This window comes from Conger conger, chromosome 3, assembly GCF_963514075.1.
Source record: "Conger conger chromosome 3, fConCon1.1, whole genome shotgun sequence".
NCBI lineage: Eukaryota > Metazoa > Chordata > Actinopteri > Anguilliformes > Congridae > Conger > Conger conger.
In genome coordinates, this window is record NC_083762.1 from 63,456,027 (window position 1) to 63,480,285 (window position 24,259).

At 47.1% G+C, this 24,259-nt stretch overlaps 1 protein-coding gene across 1 annotated transcript in view; it reads right to left on the reverse strand.

The window, feature by feature from the left end:
- LOC133123507 (unconventional myosin-XVI-like) overlaps positions 1 to 24,259 on the reverse strand; it is a 118,115-nt gene that overhangs the window by 26,135 nt on the left and 67,721 nt on the right. The window contains exons 22-29 of the mRNA XM_061233977.1: positions 23,664 to 23,876; positions 21,852 to 21,927; positions 20,170 to 20,345; positions 17,073 to 17,153; positions 14,862 to 15,067; positions 7,672 to 7,774; positions 2,559 to 2,655; positions 2,079 to 2,325 (exon numbers count right to left, since the gene is read on the reverse strand). Coding sequence (XP_061089961.1) covers positions 2,079 to 2,325; positions 2,559 to 2,655; positions 7,672 to 7,774; positions 14,862 to 15,067; positions 17,073 to 17,153; positions 20,170 to 20,345; positions 21,852 to 21,927; positions 23,664 to 23,876 — 1,199 coding nt within the window. The remainder of the gene's footprint in view (positions 1 to 2,078; positions 2,326 to 2,558; positions 2,656 to 7,671; positions 7,775 to 14,861; positions 15,068 to 17,072; positions 17,154 to 20,169; positions 20,346 to 21,851; positions 21,928 to 23,663; positions 23,877 to 24,259) is intronic.

A 24,259-nucleotide genomic window follows, 5' to 3' on the forward strand; every position in this document is an offset into this window, starting at 1 on the left:
TAAATGTAATGATTGTATGTTAGTAGATAAGTGCGTGCATGTGTGTCTGCATGCGTGAATGTGCATGTGTGTGCTTGTGTGAGTGTGCGTGCCTGCTTGTGTGTTTTAATATGTGAGTGGGTATGCGTGTGCGTACGTGTGTGTGTGCCTGCTTGTATATGTTTATATGTGCGTAGATCCGTGTGTGCATGCATGTGTGGCTGGATGCAAATGTGTGTGTGTATGTGTGTGTGTGTGGGGGGGTGGGGGGGTGGGTGCTCTCCACTCTATGTCCCTGTCCTGTCCCATGGGAGGAACAGCAGATGTCCTCTCTGTTTTGGGATGGGGGATAGAGAGGGAAAGAGCTTTATGCTCATTGGTAATTTGTTTTTGGCCCCACTCTCTCAGACACTGCAGATCACAGCCCTGTGCTCACAGCTAGGCCAGCACTGTGCTAATTAACTCGCCGAAACACAACAAAATATAGAAAGAAGAAAGGCTAAAGAAAACAGACGGCCCTGTTTCTCAGACAGTGACTTGGGTAACACACACACACACACACGTATCCTCTGGTGACAGAGAACGGACATTGCCAGTGGAGGAAAACAGGCCAGAGTTTCACAACCCAAACAATAAAAAAGACAGATGCTGCTGCTGCAGCTTTTTAGCCGTGGATCAATCATGACAAGCAATTAAAGCCAAATTAAAGCAACACAAACCGACTCATATTACTCAGTGAACAGACAAGCAAAAGACACCAAATAGTACTCTTATAAAAGCATGCTAAGTGTTCCGAATGACACCATATTAATGCAGTCTAGGACAAGCCGGAGGAGGGAAAACCTGACATTATTCCATGCTCAGTTACTTCATCACTGTAATCATTAGGAAGCTTCTGGAACTAATGCATCTACAGTAAATGAAAGCCTGTCATTCAACATACAGCGCAGCTGATCTTCTGCTACCTATGGTAATCTCATAGAAAAAGTAATCAACTGTTTAGCACCGGCACACACACATATGCACATACACACACGCGCACACACACACACACACACACACATTTCATCAGGCCACTATGCCTGTGATTAATACTGTAAGGAGAACAGCCAGCCAGCCTTGACCGACTCTACATAGCCAGGAAACACTCCTCCCATAAGAAGCTGGAAGGGTTTATTATGAACACCTACACACACACAGAGACCACACATACACACACACACACACAAATACACACACTCCGTGCCACCCACGCGACAAAATACTAGCAATAAGTTTTTTTTATTCATTGTTTAAGAGCGAGGCTCACAGAGGAAGTGACAGCGGCAGCGAGCTACGGGCGACGCAGCGCCACGCTAGGCGTGAGTGACACCGCGCGCGCCCACACACAGCCTGCGCCGCTGTCTGTCGCCTCGCCACGTCCCTGGCACCGGCGGCCCACAATCCTCTTCACACCGTAACCTTTCGCACGCACGAGTCTCGCACTTCCCCGCAGCCCGCCCACTGACAGACCCTACTCCCCATCTGCGGGCGCCCGGGGACCGCGTGACCGCGGAACTGATGACACACCCCCACGCCAGGAAGTGCGGAGGACAACAGAGCAGGACGGGCAGACGTGCGCCTTTCAGCCCGCCTGAACATTTGGGAAATTTGATCCTCGAAGAACAAAAATGTACCTCCACTGTCACTTTATTTCTCAATATTAAAATAGGTAAGAGTTTTGTGTTTGTTACAAGACCAGTGTAAATCCCTTCCTATCATTGAAAAAGGCTCACAGACACGTTGACTCACCCTCTGCCTGTGTTTATAGTTCTACATTTCATAGCTGTACAAGAATTCAAGCTCATTGGTTGGAAATAGGTTAGATTTGCCACAGCCAATGGCGGGGGGGGGGGGGGGGGGCGTTTCAACATCAGTACATTCACAGAGAAGGGGGAGGGATAAATGGTATTGTGGTTTGAGGGTGTTTCTTGCTGCAATTCCTCTCTTGACCGTTAGTCCGAAATTACCTATTGTACTTTTAAGAATGATTTTTTCCCCACATTTGTTTGACAACCCCTTGCCGCAGGAAGTAGCCGGATTGGCTGGAGATGTCTAACCTCCTGGCTGGCTCCTCCTCCTTGCCGACAGGCTCGGGCCTCTCGATGAGGTGCATCCCGCTGAGCTGGCCGCGCATTCGGTCGTTCTCGCGGGCGATGTCCGACGCGTTCTGGATGACCAGGCGGTCATAGGCCTGCAGACCCAGGTCTTCCGCCCCCTGGAGGAAGCGTTGGACACTGCAGAGCTCCTGCTGCCTGTCGCTCACCTTGCGTCTGGCGTGTCGCCGTGCCAACCAGCCCCGCGCCACTGCCATGGTAACAGCGACATGGTTAGAACACGCACAAATGTATGCGAGCGCACACACAGACACACATGCAAAAACATTCAATCACACACATACACGCACACGCACAAATGCAAACTCAAATAGACAACACAAACAAGTGTAGATATGCAGCCAGATATATGGCGACTGCAAAGCTGATAAGAAGGAGCAAATTGTGGTTTTGCAGGGCTTTGTGCAAGTGACAGGAAGTTACCTTTCTGACAGGCGATGATCTTCTTGTGAAGCTGGTGGCAGCGGTCATTCAGATGGTCAGCTTGCCAATACCTCAGGAACACCTTACTGTGACCCATCTGTACACCAATGACAAACAGGGTCAATGACTCATGAGTGCCAGGGCAAACAATGAGAAACCCTGTTCCTTAGATTCAATCATCATTTTCCTATATGTATTTAACTTTGATTAACTCCTTAATCTACTTAAAAGCAATACATATTGTATTACTCTCTTCAGACAGTTCAGCAATCAGTAAAACAATTCTGTTTGTGTCCTTAATTTGTGATTGAAAGGTAGGACATGTTGGTTGAATACAGGCCTGTGAATGATCAGGGTCAGAGCCTGGAGACACCAGCATCACAAAACAGAACAGGAAAATTACAGCTTGGCTGGACAGGACATATTATTCCACACTGTAGAGCAGAGATCAGCAACTCATGATCCTCGAGGGCGCAGAACTGCTAGTTTTCCACCCTCCTTTTACCTGGGAGTCAGGTGTGAAGACAGTCTGGCCAATCAGTAGCACTAAATACCGAGGAGAAAAGAAAACCAGGGCTGGATTTGGATTTGAGAGCCATGATTGAAGTTGATGATCTTTGCTGTAGAGTATGAAGATCCTTCAACGTGCAAATAAGAGACTGCTGCCCATTGAGTGTTCACCTCATAGAGAGCTTGTTTTTGAGAATCCACACCAAATCACCTCTCCTCTCCGTCTGCTGTGCGGAATTGTGCCAGGCTGATAGGGTTTTGGCAGGATTTGAAAGGCTGCTATTAAGGAGCCAGCAGATGATTTCTTCTCCGCTACGTTGCGCAGGACAAACATCGCATCAAGCGGACAAGCGTGACAAGTGACACTGTGCAGTGTCTGAAACTTTGCGAAAGGCCAAAAACAACTTAAAGAGAGGCCGCCCTTCACGTATGGGTCACACAAACCTCTTGTCAGCTTTCTGCAGTCGCTGTTTGTCCAACTCTATCATATCTCGGGACCCTAACACGCTGTGCCGCTGAACGCGATTGAGATGTCCCCAGTAACCCGGGGAAAGGCGGAAAAACATCATTAACGAGGGGGTCTGTTTCTGCGGTCCCGGCTGCAGATAAGCGCCCGGGAGCAGACCCCGAACGGTTCCTCTGTGCGGCCACAACTTCCTGTTATGACACTGCGAGGAACAACACATGAGTCAGAGCCAAAGGCGCTGGAGGCCGCTCTGTGGTTATCCCCCGCTGACCGCATCCCGCAGGGCTGTCTGTTTGTGTTCTCATGGACCGTGTGTGCGCGTGTGTGTGTTTGGTACAGTATGTTCATTAGGACACGGTGGCCTTGCGGAGGATTGGTGAAAGATTCCTCACCCTTGTGAGAATATTAGTGTGATTTCAGACTCAGGGGGTGGGGGGTGGTGTTGAGTGGTGGGGGGGTCAGGGTGCTGGGTGTGTACTGGGCACAATCTGAACGTAGGACACGAGCGGTACAACTTGCACTCCGTTTGAACTTTTCAGGGATTCCTCCACACTAAAGTGGTCAGATTTTGGCCCCGGAAAAAGGCGTTTTCAATAGACTCGCCTCACTCAGGTTCGTTACATTTCGGCATTTAACAGACAATCTTATTCAGAGCAACACAGGTAAGATACATTCCATTCATAGAGCTGGATATTTCACTGAAATTCAGGTCCCTTTCTCTGGGGCGCAACCGCAAACCCACAACCTTTGAGTCCCGGGCCCAGTTCCCAAGCCCTCGCCCAACCAGGGACTTTATTCATGGCAGATTAATCCAAACCCTTGTGTTTTAATTAGGTTATATCATCCTCCGGTTCCTTTTCGCCGCCGTCCTTTGTGAAGAGCGCTTTGCTGACGCTCTGGGGGGTTGGGACGTCGGAGAACCCCACAACGGGCCCAGACTTTCCCCCCCGCTCAGTAGGCGGTCCCGGCCCTCTGCGGAGGGGTCGCCGTACTTGGCGGTGGCTCGGCACGGCGCGATAAGTCGGCCATTGTCCTCACACGCTCCCTGAGAGCGCGACACCCCATTCATCTTCCTGCTGGCAGCGCGGCTCTGTGTGGGAGAATGTATCTGAGGGAGACAGTGACCCTGAGGGGTCACAGACTGAGACACAACAGCAGCAGGAGTAGGGGGTTTTGGGGACAGGGAGGGGGGGGGGGGGTGTTTTGGTGGTGGTGGTGGTGGTGTTGGGGTTGGCGGGGAGGGGGGTACCCAGACAGAAAGGGACAGGGGTCATGTGTGTTCCCCCCACAGAGGCTGGATGGATCGCAGCGCACCGCGGTGGATCCCAGGGAACGTGGGCGCAAATCCGACCCATGTCCTAATTGAGTGTTTTCTCTGAACTCTCGGTATTAACAGCGATGTGAAAAGACTTTGGGGTTGGGGGGGCTGGGGAAAGGGGGGGGGGGTTGCGTGCTGACGAATGCTGTTCTCATTCTGCATCTCATCAGAGATCTCTCTCTTTCCCATCAGAGACCGTGCTCCTTTAGTTGCCACCGCTACACAATCGTGTGGTGCAATCTGCGGATCAGCTTCGTTAAATGAATATGATTAAGATAATTAGGCTGACAATGCTCAACAGACAGAGCTTCTTGAACTTACACTGTAACCTCAGCTGACTTTTCTGTAGCTTCAGTTGACTTAGGGTTGACAATAATAATAATAACATCACATGATCAGCCGTGCTCAACCTTTCTCAATCAATTTTTTGACATTTCTTGTAAAAGTGTGAGGCCTGTAATAAAGTCAGTAATAAAACTCTGACCAGTCAGTGTTTGTGTTTGTGTGTGTGTGAGTGTGTACGCATGTGCATTTGTGTGTCAGCAACATGTGAGTCTGTGTGGGGGGACTGTGTATATGAGTGTCAGTGTGTGTGTACGCATGTGTTTGTGTGTGTGCGTACATGTACGTGAGTGTGTGTCTGTGTGTGTGTGTGTGTGTGTTTGGATGTGTGTGTGTGCAAGCACGCATTCCTGCATGCCCCTTGCCTTGCCCCATTATCTGAGTATGAAAAGCGATCACAATCAAGCAATTAGTGACAAGGGAGAGGCATTGATTTGGCCAGCTGCGCTCACACACAATCGCACAATGGAGAGCACTATCGCCGCCCAGAACAGGGTGTCTGTGGAGACCAGAGACGCAAGAACGGACGAGGGGACAGACACAGCCAGGGGCACCAACCACCCCACCGAAAACACCTTTCACCCCCCACCTTCCTGAACACACTCTTACAGGCAGCCCACGCCAGGGTGAGGGTGGCATCGCGTATATTAAGGCCAGATCAAGTGTGAGGCACAGGTGAGGGTCTCCAATCGCGTGTCTCCGCAGCCCACCCTCGTTCACACACTGTAACGCGGGCTTGCCGGACTCACCCCCCACCCCACCCCTTTCATGTAATCTGACATTCAATTAGACGTAAATGAAAAGCCAGTCAGTACAGTGCCAGCTGTCACCGGGGATCCAATTTTATTTCGCCGCGTAAATGCTAATTTACGGACACCTGCGGTCCGCATTATCCCTCGCCTTGATGTTGTGTTCATGGGATATTTGGGGGCGCCGCTGACTTTTGGGTAAACGGCTATTGAATTATTGTTTTTTATTTTCCACAAATGTAATTGATGTAAGCGGTGAGAAAGTTTCACCGCGGCACAGTCCTGAGAGAGAAAGCTTTGCGACTCTCCCTTCACCTCTGACCTTTGACCCTTACAGTACGTCCTGACAGTGGGAGGGCAGGCCGATGAGGTTATGGAGTTCAGGTTGGTCATGTGAAACTGGTCCCCAGGTGATGGCATGGCCCCTTCATGGTTCTGCACAGAGCTAAGTTACATTACATTACAGTTGTTTAGCGGACACTTATCAAAAGCGACTTACTATTGATTAAACAAGGCAGAGGACAATCCCCCCTGGTTTGTGGAGATACAGTAAGGGGCTTGCTCAAGGGCCCAACAACTGCACGGATCTTATTGTTGCTTGAACCACTAACCTTCCGGGTCCCAGTCATGTACCTTAGACACTAAGTTATATGCTGCCCCCTTACACTAAGTGCAGCATCAACCCTCAGCTTAGTCCTGTGAGTTGGATGGCCAAAAAGTACTTTTCCACCCCCGCCTCACCCCTTCTCTGACCCCCATTAGGGATTACAGCTGCTTAACATCCAAATCTGTTCAAACATACCCTTGCTGCGAATGACAGATCGAGATAGAGAGACAGGGAAAGAAGAGATACAGAGGTAGGGGAGAGGTTGAAAGGGATAGAGAGGAGAGAGGGCGAGAGGCTTCTTCAAAGCCCGGTACATGTTTCATGGTTTTAGCGAGCGACGTGGGGACAGAGGGGTGAATCTTTTCAGCATGTTCAATCCCTTCAAAGCCCTTTCCATCAATTTACCACCCGATTCAATTAAAAGCCGCAGAAGATCATGTTAATGCTACTCCGGAGTGGAGAGTGGAGTTTCGCTCAAAGCGGAGGAATATCTGGCCGCCCTTTCCCCCCTCCTTACAGAAAGTGCTATAGCTAAATACAGAGGATATAAAATTTGCATTTAGACTGCAGGGAAGATCAAACAGGTCTTCACGCTTTGAAATCAAACACTTTCTGCCTTGAAGCTGGCATTGGGAAGCCAGGAGTCCTTCTGTAGAGAGCTCCCATGGTTCTTTGGTACATGTAAGAGCTGTATCTCACACGCACTGCCTACTGTGTATAAAGGGGGACAGGGACGCTAATGTGCATTTCCTCTGTCTGTACTCTCTCAATTTACAGTCAGAAAAAACCAAGAGTCAGATTCATCTAATCTATAGCTGCATGAATCAGACCTAGGTCAAACATACAATTGTTTTGGATTCAAACAGTTGTGTATGAATCAGTCTTTGACTCAGACCTGGGTCAAATATGTAATTGTTTTGGATTTGAATACTTTTCTACACTTTATCAGGCATGTCTGGTGTATTGGAACCTATAAAATACTTTCAGAATGTGCAAACCCCACTTTCTGGTCCAACTGGTTGGCTCAGACAAGATCTATCAAACACAGAAAGGTATTTGAATCCAAAACAATTACGTATTTGACCCACATCTGGTATGAATGTATGTCAAAGGTTACATACCTGCCATCCCTGCAGCTTACACTGCTGTAGAATGTGCCGGCATTTCTCCTCTGTTGAAAGTTTCCCTTTTTCTCCCAGAATCATGTCTGCCAGGTCCTTGTATCTACAGTAATGGATATGAAACTTTTAGACCCATTGTTTCAGATAAAGAAACATTAGTACACTCACTGAGCACTAAGTATTTATTAGACTTATTTTTTCAACTTATTGGTCTTCTGCTGCTGTCGCCTATCCACTAAGAGGTTTGACACGTTGTGTGTTCAGAGATGCTCTTCTGCATACGACTGTTGTAATGTGTGGTTATTTGCATAACTGTCACCTTCTCGTCAGCTTTGACCAGTCTGGCCCTTCTCCTCCGACCTCTCTCATTAACAAAGTGTTTTTGCAAGCAGAACTGCTGCTCACTGGAGTGTGTGTGTGTGTGTGTGTTGTTTTTCGCACCATTCTCTGCAAACTCTAGAGACTATTGTTCATGGAAATCCAAGGAGATCAGAAATTTCAGAGACTCTCAAAACACGATGTCTGACACAAATAATCATTCCACAGTCAAAGTGACTTATATGACATTTCTTCCCCATCTGACATTTGGCCTGAAAAACAGCTGAACTTCTTGAACATGTCTGCATGCTTTTACAAATTTAGTTGCTGCAACATGATTGGCTGATTAAATATTTGCATTAACAAGCTGGTGTACATGTCTACCTAATAAAGTGCTCACTGGATGTAGTTTAGAACACCGTACCAAACACACATCGCACACATTGACTTTTCACACTTTTCATGAGCCACTGAATTTTCGTTCAAACTGTTGCTTTTTTCTTCTCTTTCTTTTGGAGTAAATACACTGCTCTCCGGTGAGCAATTCCCCACTAAGTGCCGATGACAAACCAGGCCAGCAGCAACAACAATTGTATAAATAACAATAAAATCCATAAAAATGTAATGAAATTCTGCCTCAGTGTTCTCATCCTGATTCACAGCTGTTGCTACGGAGATCCGACCAGTCTTGTTATTTTCTTTATTGCTGAGACCGGTTGGGGGGGGGGGCATCCTCAGCGGTACTGTCACATCCAGGGGAAGAATTTGAGTGAGGCACATGTCCAGGGTAGGGGGGCCGGGGGAAGGGAGAGCACCAAGAATGGTCCGCAGAATGACCAAGACCATCTGCTGACCAGCCATTATGAGGTCGCCGGTTGAAGAGGGCAGGCTGGTAACCATCTGCTCCTATTGGTGTTAGCCATGGCTGTGAAAGGTCAGTGGCCTCCTTATTGGCTTGGAGAAAGTGCAAAGGTCACCAGTGGGGGCAAAAACAATGGAAGCTGATCTGGAATCAGGCGAGGTCTCTGCGTCATCACAGCATCAAATGTTTCCACTTTGATCAGCCTAGCCATTTCCAATATTAACGATTTTGTACTTCCGCAACAAGGTGAGCAGAGGCCTTGTGATCAATTTGATGTTGACTATCTGTTCTAAATTCCCTTTCGGAATTTGCAAGGAAACAAGGGTCATGTGCCCATAAAGTGTTCTCTTCATTCATGAGGGTGCTGGAGGCAATACAAGATAACATGTCTCTCCCCTAAGAGAAAAAAATAAAAATAAAACATCTGAAAAAGTGTCTCAGTATGCATTGAAGTCCTGACGCAGTGGCATGTCACGGAGGGTGGGTGTACACAGACCCTTGAGTCCTGTGATGACCAGCTGAGACAGGGGCAGATTTGTTTGGTTAAACACCTTCTGCTAGAGTGAAAAGATTTTTTTTTGTTTTGTTTTGTTTTGTTTTTTGATTTAAGGAACCAAGTTGTCTATGAACTTTCACTCACCCCCCAGTCTGAATGGTAATGCGTTGTCTCTGAGACACCATACGCCCCCTCGACAGGGCCATAAAGCCTGCAGAAACTTCTGGATCTGTGACCTCTTATGTGTACATATATAAAAATTATTTATATCCTGGAATTTTGTGTGCCCCTTGGGGATAGTGTCATATGGTCACAATGAGGCGATAAGTTTAAATGGGGTGAAGGGTATTAGGGGGAGTTGAAAGCCTCATAAAAATCTGTGTCCAAGCACTCGATACACATTGAAACAAAATACAAACCTTACCACTTTCTACACATCATCTAGCAAATATTCATCCCTATCCCATCGCTTATCTATACAGATTTTACGTACAAACTTTCCATTTTGAGCAAAATAATGATAAGGAAATTTTAAAGTAGCCAAATGTTCCCGTGTTCCTCTCCCATTCCAGCACATGCCGCAGGTGCACACTGCGATAGCAGGTCCTGTTTTATTCAACAAAGCAAAAACTGAATGTTCTCTGCTACTCTCTGACGTCTGGTAGCATTCTGGTAAAAAACATATTATAATTCCTCTTTTCTGTTCACTCTGGATATTTTTCAAAGGCCAAACCACATGTCAACAGTACAAATGTTTATGCAAGCTCTAGCGTGTTTCATATAGAAAATTAATCTCATATCTTTTTTTGAGAAAAGTTAATATCAAATTCAATTTGGAAGCTGAAATTGATTCATATTAATTATGCAACTAAAAAAAGTCTAACCTCAAAAACGACAAACATGCCCTAAAACAAATATTAATAAAACAAATATATATTTCTGTGTTTACCTGAACCGACCCATTTTCTTTTTTATTTCAGAACATTTCTGAAAAGGACACATGTTCCAATTTGTAGGCAATGTTTCTCAGCGTCCTTGTAGCATTTTGTGTTAAACTGGGAACAGCTTATTCAGTACATTACAAATATATATAGGATACAGGGCAGTCCGGTCCAATCACCAGTTAGAAACCAAATGTTTAACCAGGGCAGCGTGCTACTGTCCAAACCCTTTTCACATAAAATTATTGTGGCTGATAAAAGCAGCTGCAAATGCAATTGACCTTAACCCTCTATAATATCTTATCAAATCAAAATTCAATAACACAGTGAATTTGTGGGGAGACAGTGGGGGGGCGGGGGGGTTGGGGGGTGCATTGCTGAGGAGAAGCGACGTGCCGAAGCTGTCCGGAATGCTAGGGTGATTTATGGCAGCGTTGGTTTCATTAGAACGAGACGCTGTGCGAGACCGGCACTGTGAGGAACTGGAGGCCCATTGTGTTTCTCCTCTTTCATTCAAAAATATATACCCTTGAAATCAAGGCTCAGGGAGACATGCTTCATCCTCCTTTCAATACACACACAGACATACACGCGCGCGCAAATACGTACGCACACACACGCAGACACACATAAGTAAGCATTCACTCATATGTACTGTACCCGCACCCACACACACACGCAAATACACAGAGGTGGCATATGAAGACGCATTTGTACACTCATTCTCCATCCCCATAGAAATTAGAGATGGAGGGTGGACTGGACTTTAGACTAATCACTGTAGTGCTTTGTCCTCAGCTCTGTCCTTCATCTCTTAAGTTTTTTTTTTTTTCAGGGTAGAGCAGCAATACTCAACTCCACGTCCTACTGGCCGCTGTGTCTGCAGGCGTTTGCTTCAAATATGCGCTCCACGACATGATTTCACCAATGAGCTTATTATCTGAACCAAGCAGGTAAAATAATAAGTGAAGGTGGTGTAGCACACAGTGGGAGCAAATACCTGCAGACACTGCAGCTGAAGGACGTGGAGTTGAGTGGCGCTGGCTTAGACACTATTTCTGCCTTGGCTATCTCAAGGATAGCCAAGAATGAGAATTAATTGAATTAGTTTCTTTTGTTGTTTTTTTCTTTTTCTTTCAGTGAATGACTAAAGCTTATGGACCGCAAGCCACAACAAATGAACGCCATGTACCGTACTAGACACTATGTGTCTGTGTTCGTCTTCGCACCTTTCAAGCAGGGCATGCCACATTCGTGCCGAGTTAAATGAGATATCCCCTCTTCCTCCACTAAGTTTACACCCGCTACATCAGGTGTGAGCAGCTGCGAGCGGCTCACTGAAGTGGGAAGGGGGAAGGGAACCACGGTAATTAACAGCTAAAAAACACTTGGAGGACCAACAAGGAGTTAGAATGCACCAGAAGCGAAGAAGAGGTGTGAGAAGGTTAAAGCGAGAAAAAACGGATTAATACATCGGAGGTGCAGGGAGGAGACGCGAGACGCCGTGATTAAGCAGGATGTGCGAGGAGGCGTAGGGAGAACACGGGGAGGTTCAGGGAGGAGCTCGGAGACGCTGCGGTAAATGAGGAGGCGTGAGGAGACATCGCAATTACCAAAGACGTACGAGGAGGCGAAAGGCGTGGGGGAGAGAGCAGGATGGCGTGAATGGGGGAGTCCTCTCCGCAGAGGGAGAGCCAAGGCCTGTGATACGGCTGTATTAATCCCCGGGCATTACCGTCCGCACCTGATGTAAAGCACAGCGGTCCCGAGGTCCGCACACAATGCGCAGAGCCATGATGAATGGCGCACTAAATGAAAGGTCACCCCAAGGGAGCGTCCACAAAGGGGCGTGCAAATCAACATGAATTTCAAACCAACCCCCTGAAAAAAAAAATGGAAAGAAGAAAAAAAAAGAAACGCCACATTTACATCACAATCGCCCCTCCCTCCACGGGCCCCCGCTGCAAGTCCCCGTCTGGCCCGGCGACGCCCCATTGTGATGTTAAACGGCCGCACCCCGCCGCCACACGACGCGCACGCCTCCCGCTCGATGCCGCGCGCCCCCCCCCGACAACGCCGAACGCAGGAAGAAGGAAAAACGTGACGGGGAAGTGAGAGACGATTCATTTATCAATTACTGTCCTCCCAGCGCCATCTTAGGTTGGCAGCCCTGGGAGATAAGAGAGGGTCTTTTCAGCCAGATATTAAAGAGAAAGAAGGACATAAAGAAGTAAATCTGAACTCTGGTCAATTTGATTTCTCTGATATGGAGAAGGAGCGAAGGTAAAAGAATGCACTCAGAGGAATTAAAAGCTCTGAAAGTGAAAGGCAAGGGTGGATAGCACATTATGCTAATTCATGGTGCCCCACTGTCTAAATGAACATGAAGTAGTTCTTTGTGTTTTTGGTGGGCTCAAGGAGACAGAGAAACACATATCACTACTCCAAGAAGAGTCCGCTTTCAAGAAGGATTCATAGGAATCAGTAATATAATTGATTTGTCCCTTCAGAGATAATCATTTATATTACCTACATAATATCCTTCCTACGGTAGCAATTGAATATGTGCAAAAGGTTCCCCTGGGACATCTTATGAATTAGTTACACAGAATTTTATCTGCGAAGAGGTCCGTGGTGCTCGTTTTGTTTGATTTTTCTAATCAAATTGGACTGATTGATTGTATGGTTGACGAACTGATTGATTAATTGACTTGTCTGGCTTTTGTCCTGTCCACCACAAGAAAATTTGAAGGGGAAAATAAATTAGTCAGAGAGAAGTAGAGAAGGATTGTGTCACCTACTTTATTGCAACTTCCCATTTTGAGGACATGGATTGAACTTGGATTTAGAGTCATGTGGTCCCAGAGGTTTCTAGGTATAGCATACAGTATACTGAGTATAAGTTGATGCTATTTCAGGTAACTTTCTAGAACAGTGAATGATACTAGAAGATAAAGTGTACTTCAAACATGTACCAGTACTTCATAGTGGAATAGATAGTTCTAACCAAGACGCTAAACCAATCCAACAAGAAAATACAATCGCAGTATTTCTTTTTTCAACTTTGACAGAAAGATATCTAACATCTGCAGCAAAGGGAATTACTGATAAAGCAATTCAGAGGAACCGTATGACAACACGGACAACTGGATTAGCATTAGCATGCGATATATGGACATTTTCTGTGATAAAGTCCACCACATCAGTTAAATAATAAACCATAAGACTGGTGGATTCAATTTGGGTAATCACAAATGCAAAAACAGAGACAGGTGCTAAAAGGTATCAATTGACAGATTCAATTTTTTTGTGAGCACCCTAAAGGGTTTAGGCCCGGTTCATCTTGGGACATGAAAGACTCCTCTTTGTCCACCCCTCCCACTTGAAGTCCAAAGTCTTTTGTGTACACAGAGGGGTGCGTGGAGATCTTCGACTGCAGAAATGATTATTTCAGTACAATTTCTCATCTTTAATCGCTGCCATTTTTCGAGGAAGCCCCTACGCTAATGCCATCAGTGAGGGTGGCTGTCGCTCACGTTTTTTGGCGAGGAGAGCCGGTGCGGGTAGGAGATTAATGATGTTTACTCCAGGGTGGTGGAAACTATTCTCACCACGTGACCCCTTACACCCCCCTGCCCCCTACCTCTTCATTATCTGACTGGAATGTTAATGCACAAGGTCTGTAATCCTTTTATCTATCGCAGAATGAAGCAAGATGGAGAGAATCCTGCCCCCCCCCCCCCCCATTTAAAAGAAGCTGTTCTGGGGATGCGGAGATGGAAAGAGCGAGAAAGAGAGAGAGAGAGAGAGAAAGAAACACGCAGAGGGAAAGAGAAAACCGAGCTCTTCAAAGCTGTGAAAGTGTTGGTCTTTGGAAAAAGAAAAGAAACCAAAAAGGGCTTTGTTCCCATTCTGTGTGTGTGTGTGAGTGTGAGAGTCTGTCACTATGACATGGCACAGCGACCGCTGTGTGTTTAGCGCAAATTGGCTGGCGAGCGCCTCCGAGCCCCTCTCTTCAGGGCGACGAGAGTGTCGGAACACCGTATTCTTTCTCGTTCTGGAAGGGTGACAGAGGCGGAGATTTCACAATAAGCCATATGAGCTCATGAGGCACATTTCTCTTCGTGTTCCTGAGTTTCAGTTCGTCCTGACCTGGCACAGAGGCTGTGCCAATCTTTAAGAGCCGCCATTAACAAATGGGGACTGTTTGAAATGTTGCACAAGGGTTATTTTTTCCATAAACCATGGAGTGGAGCTGCGGTAAGAACCTAAATGTGAAACATGGCATATTAGCGCATACAACTGAGGTTACAATGACAGACACACCGTATATGTGCCTTTTTTTGTCGAGAGAGAGAGAACCAAAAAAACTAAATGTTCTGTATAATTAATTCCGTATATGCATTCTGTATAGTGATTTGCATAGTATTTGTATAGTGAGTTTTTTAACATTTTGCCAGCATCTAGAGTTTCAAACCAAGGGAGATAACTTTAAAGTATTTCGAGGTTTGGTGGTAAGAGATATAGACTGGCAAAGCGAGGGTAGATCCGGGGGGAGGGGGGGATTACTCACCGGACCAGGAAGTTTGCGAAGGGGAGTCGGACCGGGTACCCGTAGCGGATCATCCTGACCATCTCCAGAACCCCCACATAGTGCAGCTGTGAGGACACGTGGGCGCTGTCGAAGGCGTCCGCCTGCTTGGTCTTGTTTGGTTTGACGCACTGCACAAAGTGCGGAGTGCACCCCTGGAGCTTGCTGATGATCTCGCTTAGAGAGTTCTGGATCATGCAGGAGGAGAAGAGGAAAACGTTTTCGGAAATATAAATAACATAAAAGGTTTATTATGAAGATGAGCTAGGCTCAACGTCAAGCCTATGCTTTCAAATGCATGATCATGGATAAATTATCATCCTGGAAACCATATAGAAGTCATAAGACTCTGCAAAGGTATTTCAAAGGGTTGGCCATCAATACCACAATGCCTTAAACAAATTTGTACATGGCTCTACACTCTCAGAAGATAGGTACAAAAAGTGCCTAAAAACATACAAAGGCTTGTCACTGGGTACCCGATAGCAGTACAGCAGTACATAATTAATTTGCACCCTTTTGCTTGTAAAAGGTATTTATTTGTTCCCAAATTAATATACCTTCTGGGTACATGTAGGAATTTGTTCCTTAAACAAGAAAAATATTTCTCCACTGTACCTTTATTTCTGAGAGTGCAATTCAGAGAAAACGATTAGAAACCATTGCCCCCATTCCAAAATGTGATGATTTGGGCCAATTTGCGTATGGTGCCATCAATACAGTGAAATGCCTCCTTCCTATTTGTGTGAGTGACGGAAACCTGATGATGTCACAATCCAGCATTCAGCGACATCGATCAGATAAGCCAGGGGTACCTAGGCAGGCGTCGATGCTGACATATGGGTAATCCATAGGAGATATTTACGCCACGCAATCACGCCCAAGGAACAGACAGTATATGTGACCCTCATTATCGGAAACAACCAAAATCCTCAATAACCCTCGCTGGAAAAAGCCAAAACAAAGCAAAAAATCAAAGACAATTAATGACGTAAGATGTACTTTCTCTGGCATGTAATTTGGTTGACAGCAAAACACAGGCACTTGGGTCTATTTGTACATGCGGGCGTACAGCCTGATTTTTCCTTAGGGGACTATTTATTCCATAAAATATGATGCTCCAAATGTAGTTAATTCAGACTCCTTGCCTGCTTCATGGAGTTTCAGAGACTGGAACTGTTCCGCTTGTCTATAAACCCTTCTTCGACTAATTCTGGAGAGAGACCCCCCCCCCCCCCCGCCTTCACCCACCCCAATAATACTGGTCGTTGATGTTTTCTGGATTAGATCATCTCTGTATTTGTGACGGCATGGTCTCGCTGAGTAGGCACACGAGTCCAGGCTCAGAAACAACAGCCTTTTACTCTCTGGGGTAATACGTGAGACGGTGACGGGGTCAGGAAGCACGCCGTGCGCGTCTGCACACTTCCAGACGCACTCCGGTTTCTTTCCACTGCGTAAGAGCGCGGCAAACAGAATGACCTCAGGGGCGTAACCGCCACCCCTGCGGTTTGAGCCAGATTATTCTATTCTGTTACGGAGACCGCTGGAGGAAAACAAGCCAGCGCTTTATTTATAAGCTATGCGCTATTTACAATATGGCTGACGTTCAGAAACTAGGAAAGGGGTGAGCAAGGATCTGTTTCTGTTTTATGAGATCATGGGAAATTTCTTGCTCTTAATGATTTCCTTAGCCTGGCTGACATTGTTGCTGAAGTCATTGATAAGCTCATGAACCCCATCTGATAATTGTTTTCATATCTCTCTATGTTATTGTGCTGCGGTTTAATGTACAACAGAACCACTGCTGGTGTGCAAAGGTAATTAACTAATTGAGACTGGGCAATTTGTCAAAAAACCTACATACTGACCCTCCAGGAATGGAACTGTCCACCCCTGGTCTATGAAGAATAGAGGGAATAACAGTAGAAAGCAAGAGAAAAAAACCTACAATATCATGGGACATAAAGTTTAAGTACCCTTTGCTCTAGAGTCAGGTGCGCGTGCCCAAGAGTACAGTTCAGTACACAGGACTCAACCGAGAACACAGTTTCCCCCCAGGAGCTTAGACCGCTCTGACAGTTGTCAGTGACACGTGGAGAGAATGCCGGTGTGCCCACCCCGACCCCACCCACCCCTGGGGGGTGATTCTGCCCCGAGCTACGCTCTATCGCCCCTGGTCCTTATGCTCACCCTGAGCTGGATGGCGGCCGTGACCGGTCCACTGCGCTCCAAACGCTGCAAGAGCGAGGAGCTCCCTTTCTTCTTCAGGAGCTGAAACAAAATGGACGACAAGGAGCTTCAGACGAGGAGGCTGAGATGTCAGGACGGAGAAAGGCAGGGAACTGTACCGCTGCAGGGGAGGTTCTGGCTGGCCTCATACAAGACAAGGACGTGACGGGGCAGCGAACAGCGCCACGCAAACAGGTGAACCAGGGGCCAATTCATCACACGAATGCAGTCGTTTCTCACATTTCTTTTAGCGTGTTGTTTTTCTTTACTGGTGTTGTCACAGTAATGGCTTCAGACAAACAGCATTATAATCTCTGCAGATGCGACACAGCAGCTGAATCAAGTGAGATTTTATTTGACAAATAGCACTTGCCCCCTGTGCAAAACATAGCCTACATTCTAGGGGAGATTTGTGGGTCAGTTTTAGACCTCCATCAATGACAAACTCCAGTCTTCAGTCTTCCAGGAATCAATTATCCTCACACCTTTAAAAATACCCAACGTACAACTACGTAATTCAATAAATACAATTGTTATCAAGTAATAAGTAATAAAGACAAAATAAGGATACCTAGCCACACCTATCATGCCAAGTTAAACTACATGATTTTGAGTGTTACCTTTGCTATTTTGGAAGGATCTTTTCCGCATGGGAAGGAATTATAATTGTCATTGATCAACTATTTTCTGAAGGGACTGTCTGACAATAAATAACCAGATGTACTTTTAACATAATCCGAGGTTTACATGTGCTTATAACTATATCAAATGTGCTTTTAACATGCTATTGTTGATGTCCAACCAGCATGTTGTCCCAAAAAGGGGTTCACAAAGCAGTCAGAGGGAATGCTGCTGATAATGGGTGTCCCATATCAAAACCCTCACTGAAGCCAGACTGGTAAAGAGAGTCTCTTCTACAGACACATTGTGTGAGGCTTAGGTCCTCCATCTTGGCTCTGTGCTCCGCAGATTTGGGGGTAATTGAGGGTTTCTTGGCCCTGCCTCATGTCACAGAACCAAGCACACTTCTCCAGGGATGGGCTGTCATTATGTACAAGGGAGTCATTATTCTCCTCCCTGCTAGACCCTTCAGGAGAAGCAGCCGGGAATCAGGTAATAATGGAGACCTCTGTTTGTGGGTTCTACCGACCCCCCACTAGAGTGTTGGCATGGCAACGTCACCCCTAACAACCTAACAGAAAGACCGGGGCACTAAGTGGGTTCCTTCTGGGAAACAAGAATGCTCGGCTAGGCCTGGACAAACAAGGCCCACGGAAGGAAAAAATAATAAAATAAAATAAAAAGCTAGATAAACCAGGTGAACCTGGGTTTCCTGGAGACTGAAAGATTGATTTGATTGTGTTGTGGGAAACAAGATGTGCATTGTGGCAGGGCCAGGGACACCAATAACAAGGACTAAGCTGTGGAGAGAGCCCTATCCACAGGCACTTTAAAGCCTCATACAGTAGCTCAAAATGGAGAAATCTTTTTCCAAATGCTTTCATTCAACTGTACGGTTGCCCCAGTATCTAGTATTCCTCTTACAATAACACAGAGCGAATGTTATATCATCAAGCCGATGATGCTATGACGCTTTCTCCTGTTGATAAAGACATGTTATGACTCGCCAGTGCCCTAGGACAGTTACGTAAGGGAGGAGGGCATTTGAAACTGCAGTTCGGGTTTCCCGTTTCATTCGCTGAGAGCCGCGCTCTGCCGTGACCTGGTTTTACGGGCGGCCGAACGAGGGAGAGAAGCCGCGGGATCAGCCGGAATGTTCCGTGGTGGCGGTGGCCTCGGTCGCCAGCTGTTTCGATCGGAGCGGGGAAAAGCTACAGCGCGGCCCGGATCAATGGGGATTCATGGAAAGCGCGTTCGGGGTAAGGGCTGCTAATGGAGGGCACTTCCGCCGGCCGCTGCCCTCATGGAGATATAAATAGAGGAGGCCCGGGTGTTTGTCCTGCCCGCGGAGGGAGACGCTGGCAGAACACACTGGAAACTGGGCTTTAACTCTCACTAATGACCTGACCTGACCTGCTAATCATTTAGCACGGCCATCACCCGGAGAGTCACAGAAGAGGAACACAAACACACACGTGAACACACATACACACACACACACACCCATACATACACACACACACAAATGAAAATGCGCACACAGACACACACAAACATATGCACACACACACACAAGCACACGCATTCACACAGACATGCACATGTATACACACACACAAACGAAAATGCGCATGCAGACACACACACACACACATACATACGCACACACACACAAGCATGCGCATTCACACAGACACACACACACGCGTGCAGACACACGAAAACACAAACAAAAATGCACATGCACACACGGGTGGATGTGTTGACACAAGAATACACTCACATGCTTATCAAATCTCAAAACTCATAAATCAAAAGTGAAAAATTGTGCACAATATGCAAAGAGATTTTGTTTATGTTCACGGTTCCTTATTCTTAAATATTATCGTGATTGTATGGCAGCCAACCTCTCAGACTGACCAAGAAACAGTTAGGAACACAAACAAACAGAGCAAACAAACAAGAAGGCCACATCTGGTCAGGGCACCCAGAAGGTTGAGAGAGATGAGTGTTAACAAGCAGAGAGAGAGAGTGACTGAATAAACACCATTACATCCAGCTGGGAGACTGAGCTGCCATTGTTCACAACACCCACCCCCCCACTGAGACTAGCACACTGAACACTGCCCCACCACAAAACAATACACACACGGACAGACACACGCGTACATGCACACATACACACACTTACACACATGCGCGCAAACACACACACGCCTACCCATGCACACAATCTTGCGTGTGCACACACAGACAGACACACTTACATACACACACACATGTAAATATGCACATACACACAGACACGCACACACACAAACACACACACATACCCACGCACACACAAATGCACCCAGGCACACACGTACACACGCACACAAATACATATACACACACAGACACAGAAACGCTCTCACGGTCCCACCCGAAACACTACCTTAGTGAGGTCCAGATACTTCTTTGGCTCCTGGACAGCACTGGCTGATGTCATCTTCTGGAGGAGAAGGGCAGCTTTGGGCCCTCGGAGTTTAAGGCGGTGGTGGGGGGGGACCAGCGACCCAGTCTGTGTCAGCTTGGCCTGGAACACTTGACGGATGACCACATTTTCGCTGGCTGCGCGAGCCAAGAGAAAGGGGGCAGGGGGCAGGGTGTTTTAGGGGAGGGTTACCAAGATAAACAATCGCTCCAGATGTGAAGTCGATGCCTCTGAAAACACACTGTATGGCCCTCTGTCAACAATGGAGGCATTGAGGCGTTGGTGGGCCCATCTCCCCGCACAGTAGCGGGGTGCGTAGGGGAGGCCAAACCGGGCCCTAGCTCGGCCAGGGGCCCCAGCGGGCAGCCCCGGGGCCGTCCCGACAATGCTGCTGAGTGTGCTCCGCGATGAATGGCCCGACAGGGTGGGAGAGGGAGCGAGAGAAAATAAACGGGAGATGTAAATGATTAGCGGCAATTAAAGCAGGCGCCAGGGGTAATTGTCTCCTTTCGTTTCGGAAATGCGCACGAAGCCACGCGGTGCCGGGAGATCTGAGCGGCCTTTTAGCGCCGTTTCCCAGGGCCGCGCCGACCTTTCACCTGGAAAAATAGACGGAAAGCGCCGGAATCGAGTGCGGAAAGCTAACCGGGGATATCTCCTGGGCTGGGATAGGAGAGGAGTTTGGGGTGTGGGGAGACTGGACATTAAATTGATTTAGCAGAAGCTAACAACAGTCCCAGACCAGCAAGTGTATACGCCACATCACAAAAGCAATAATCCTAGTTAACTGTGCTAACCAAGAACCAAAATACAAATTCTGAACACATACAAATGACATACCTTTGTAAGTAGCTCAAATAATAAACACCTGAATTTGTTTAAAAGGGGAATGCAGGAAAACAAAACCAGATGAGGTGGGTCAATCTGCAATCTGCGATGGGTTGACTAGCATGGGTGGTTCCCTCCACCACTTGGGGGGTCAGTATGTACAGGTAATGTGAGAGGAACCACCAGGTAGGAAGGAGAAAACCAGTCGGCTCAAGTTTGTGGAACGGAGAGATTTAGCTTGGCTGTAGGGATCTGTCCAAAAGGGATAACCGCTTTATCAGAGTTGGTTCAGTGTTGAATGTGTTGCTCTGACGTCCCGATTTGGGGCATTAGCACAGGCGAGGCCTGGGGAACGGCTGCGGACAGTCAGCAGGGGCGACGGTAACGGCGCCCCCTGGTGGCCATCGCAAAGCACCCCGCCTCCCGCCCGATCCCGTCTCCCTCATCAATCTCCGTCTCTCGCCGCCTCAATTAACATGCAAATAAACAGCCAAACAGCTGCACACAAAAAGGCAATTATCCCGCGTCTGAATGACAGAGTGGCGCACAATATTAATGAGTGAATCAGACTTCCCTGTCATGGGAATTACACCCGGCAATTAACATCAACGGAGGCCCTGCAAGTATTTCCACAAGTTTATGAATGTGGCCCATTCACGGCGCTGGAACCCCCCCAAGACTAGCGCGCGTATAACGGACACTGGATAATGAGTCGCCGATTGAGACCCTGTCTTCCCGAAACAAGCCTCGGATCAGAAAGAGAAAGTGTGAGCGTGAACGGAATGAGGACGAAAAGAGAAAAGGCGAAGACTCACACTTCATCACGCAGAGGAGGTTTTGTGGGAGGGCGTCCTTGTTCCTCTCCAGCGACCCTGTGAGGTCGTAGGTCATCTGTCAGCGGGAGGACACATAAACACGTCAGCGCTGATGAAGCGCGGAGAAGCTCCTCCCACACGCCTGTCTGTCAAACGCCCTTCGGGGCGGAGTGTGTGCATATGTGTGAGTGCGTATGACAAGATGGAACTTTCTGGAACCTTCAAACGCTCCCACCCTACTGCATCCCTCCATGGAATTAGTAGACAAAGAATGCTTTTTTCCCCTTTGAAGCTATGAAGATTGCTCTTGTTTGCCAAGAAGCATACACAATTATATCACAGGAATTATGTAGCGTCTCTGGTAATGAATGAAAGTGCCAAAGTGCGGTACAGTCTGTCCCTCCCCCCCGCTCTCAGTTGGGAATCCTTCCCTGTCATACTGCGCTCTTCTGAATCTACAGAGTCAAAGAGCATTTCAATTACCTATTTTATTATTCATACACTCGGTGACCACTTTATTAGGTGTACCTGTACACCAGCTTGTTAGTGCAAATATCTCATCAGCCAATCGTGTGGCAATGAAGAGCATCTCTGAACACACAACATGTCAAACCTTGAAGTGGATGGGCTACAGTAGCAGAATACTAATAATGTATATACACTCAGTGAGCACTTTATTAGGTATATATTAGACTTATTTTTTAGACTGATTGGTCTTCTGCTACTATCGATTTAGAGGTTTGATGCTTTGCGTGTTCAGAGATACTCTTCTGCATAACACTGTTGTAATGTGTGGTTATTTGTGTGACTGTCACTTTCCTGTCAGCTTCGACCAGTCTGGTCCTTCTCCACTGCATAATTCTCTGCAAACTTAATTTTGTGCGTGAAAATCACCAGATATTAGCAGTTTCTGATATACTCAAACCACCAACAATCATCCCACAGTCAAAGTTACTTAGATCACATTTCTATATTTCCATTCTATATTTGGTCTGAAAAACAGGTCTAGCTAATAAATAGCTCAATAGCAGTGTGCTTCACTGGTGGGCAGTGGAGCTATCTTTAACTGCAGCAGGAGCCTGGTCGAGCTACTGTGTTTAGGGACCACGCTGTGAAAAGGTTAGGTATGGGGGGTTGTGGGGGGAGGGGGACACCCTGCGGCTGGCTATGCTGTGCACCGTGCACCCCCGCCCCCCCCCCCCCCCCCCCCCTCACTCCAAGGGCCAATGGAGCCTGGGGGCCAACCGAGGAGACACTGGAAAGGTTAACATAGCTGGAGGGGGTGTGGGAGGGATACCCGGTTTCACACAGAGCAGGTGGATGTTTACTTAGCACTGAAAACAAGCAATGCAAATCACTGCTAAACAATGCAATATGCAGCACTAAATACACAGACTGGGGCTGTCCCCCTCTGTGCCGGATTCTGGGAGGGCTCACCCCCCCCCCCAAAAAAAAAAGATCAATTGAGTGGAGTCATGCAGGACCTGTTATCAAAATGTAAAAGCAAAAGCAGGCAAAATTTTAAGGTGAGAGTGTTATTGTAATGAACTGTGGCTGATTTTGACAGTTCAATTCAATTCAATTCAATTCAATTCAATTCAATTCAATTCAATTCAATTCAATTCAATTCAATTCAATTCAATTCAATTCAATTCAATTCAATTCCAATCTAGTCAGTCACTATACATTACTTGTACTGTTTACAGTCGGTATATCTATATAGACTCACTTCCACCTGTATGGTTCACCATCAGTTATTCAGTTTTACGGTTCCTTGCATACAGTCAGCTGTTGCTTATCCTCGGGGCTCACCTTGCCAGCGTAGTGCGTGACGGTGAACGAGGGGCCCTGGTCTTTGGGCGGGGGGTTGCCGTTGCCATCCTTGGTGGACAGGAAGATGCCCCCGGCTCTGCCGTTGGTACCGGCCGTTTCCAGCTGACCCTGCAGCTTCCTGTAGAAGTTCTGCTCGGCCGGGCGCAAGGCTTGGCTCTCCTCGTCCAGAACAGAGAGCAGGCCCTGCGGCTTCTGGGAAGGGAGGACGCAAAGTCACTCAGAGCCCTACCCTGCTGAAAAAAATGTTTTAGCTGGTTGACCAATTCAGACCGGCTCAAGCTATGTTTTGAAACCAGGTCAGACAAGCTACCAGCTCATACCCAGCTAGACCAGTGTATGACCAGCTTGGCCATCCTGGTTGACCTGCCCATAACTAGCAATACGATCAGCTTGACCAGCTGGTGAAGCTGACATTTTTACAGCAGGCTACACTATCAGAAAAAATATGTAATTCTTTATGGAACCTTCTAGCATAGGTGTGAGCTCTCAGACAAAGAGCCATTTTGCATGACAAAAAACCCTTGAACTCGATAGAGTTATTCTATGGAATCACAAGATGCCTTTTGACATGATTT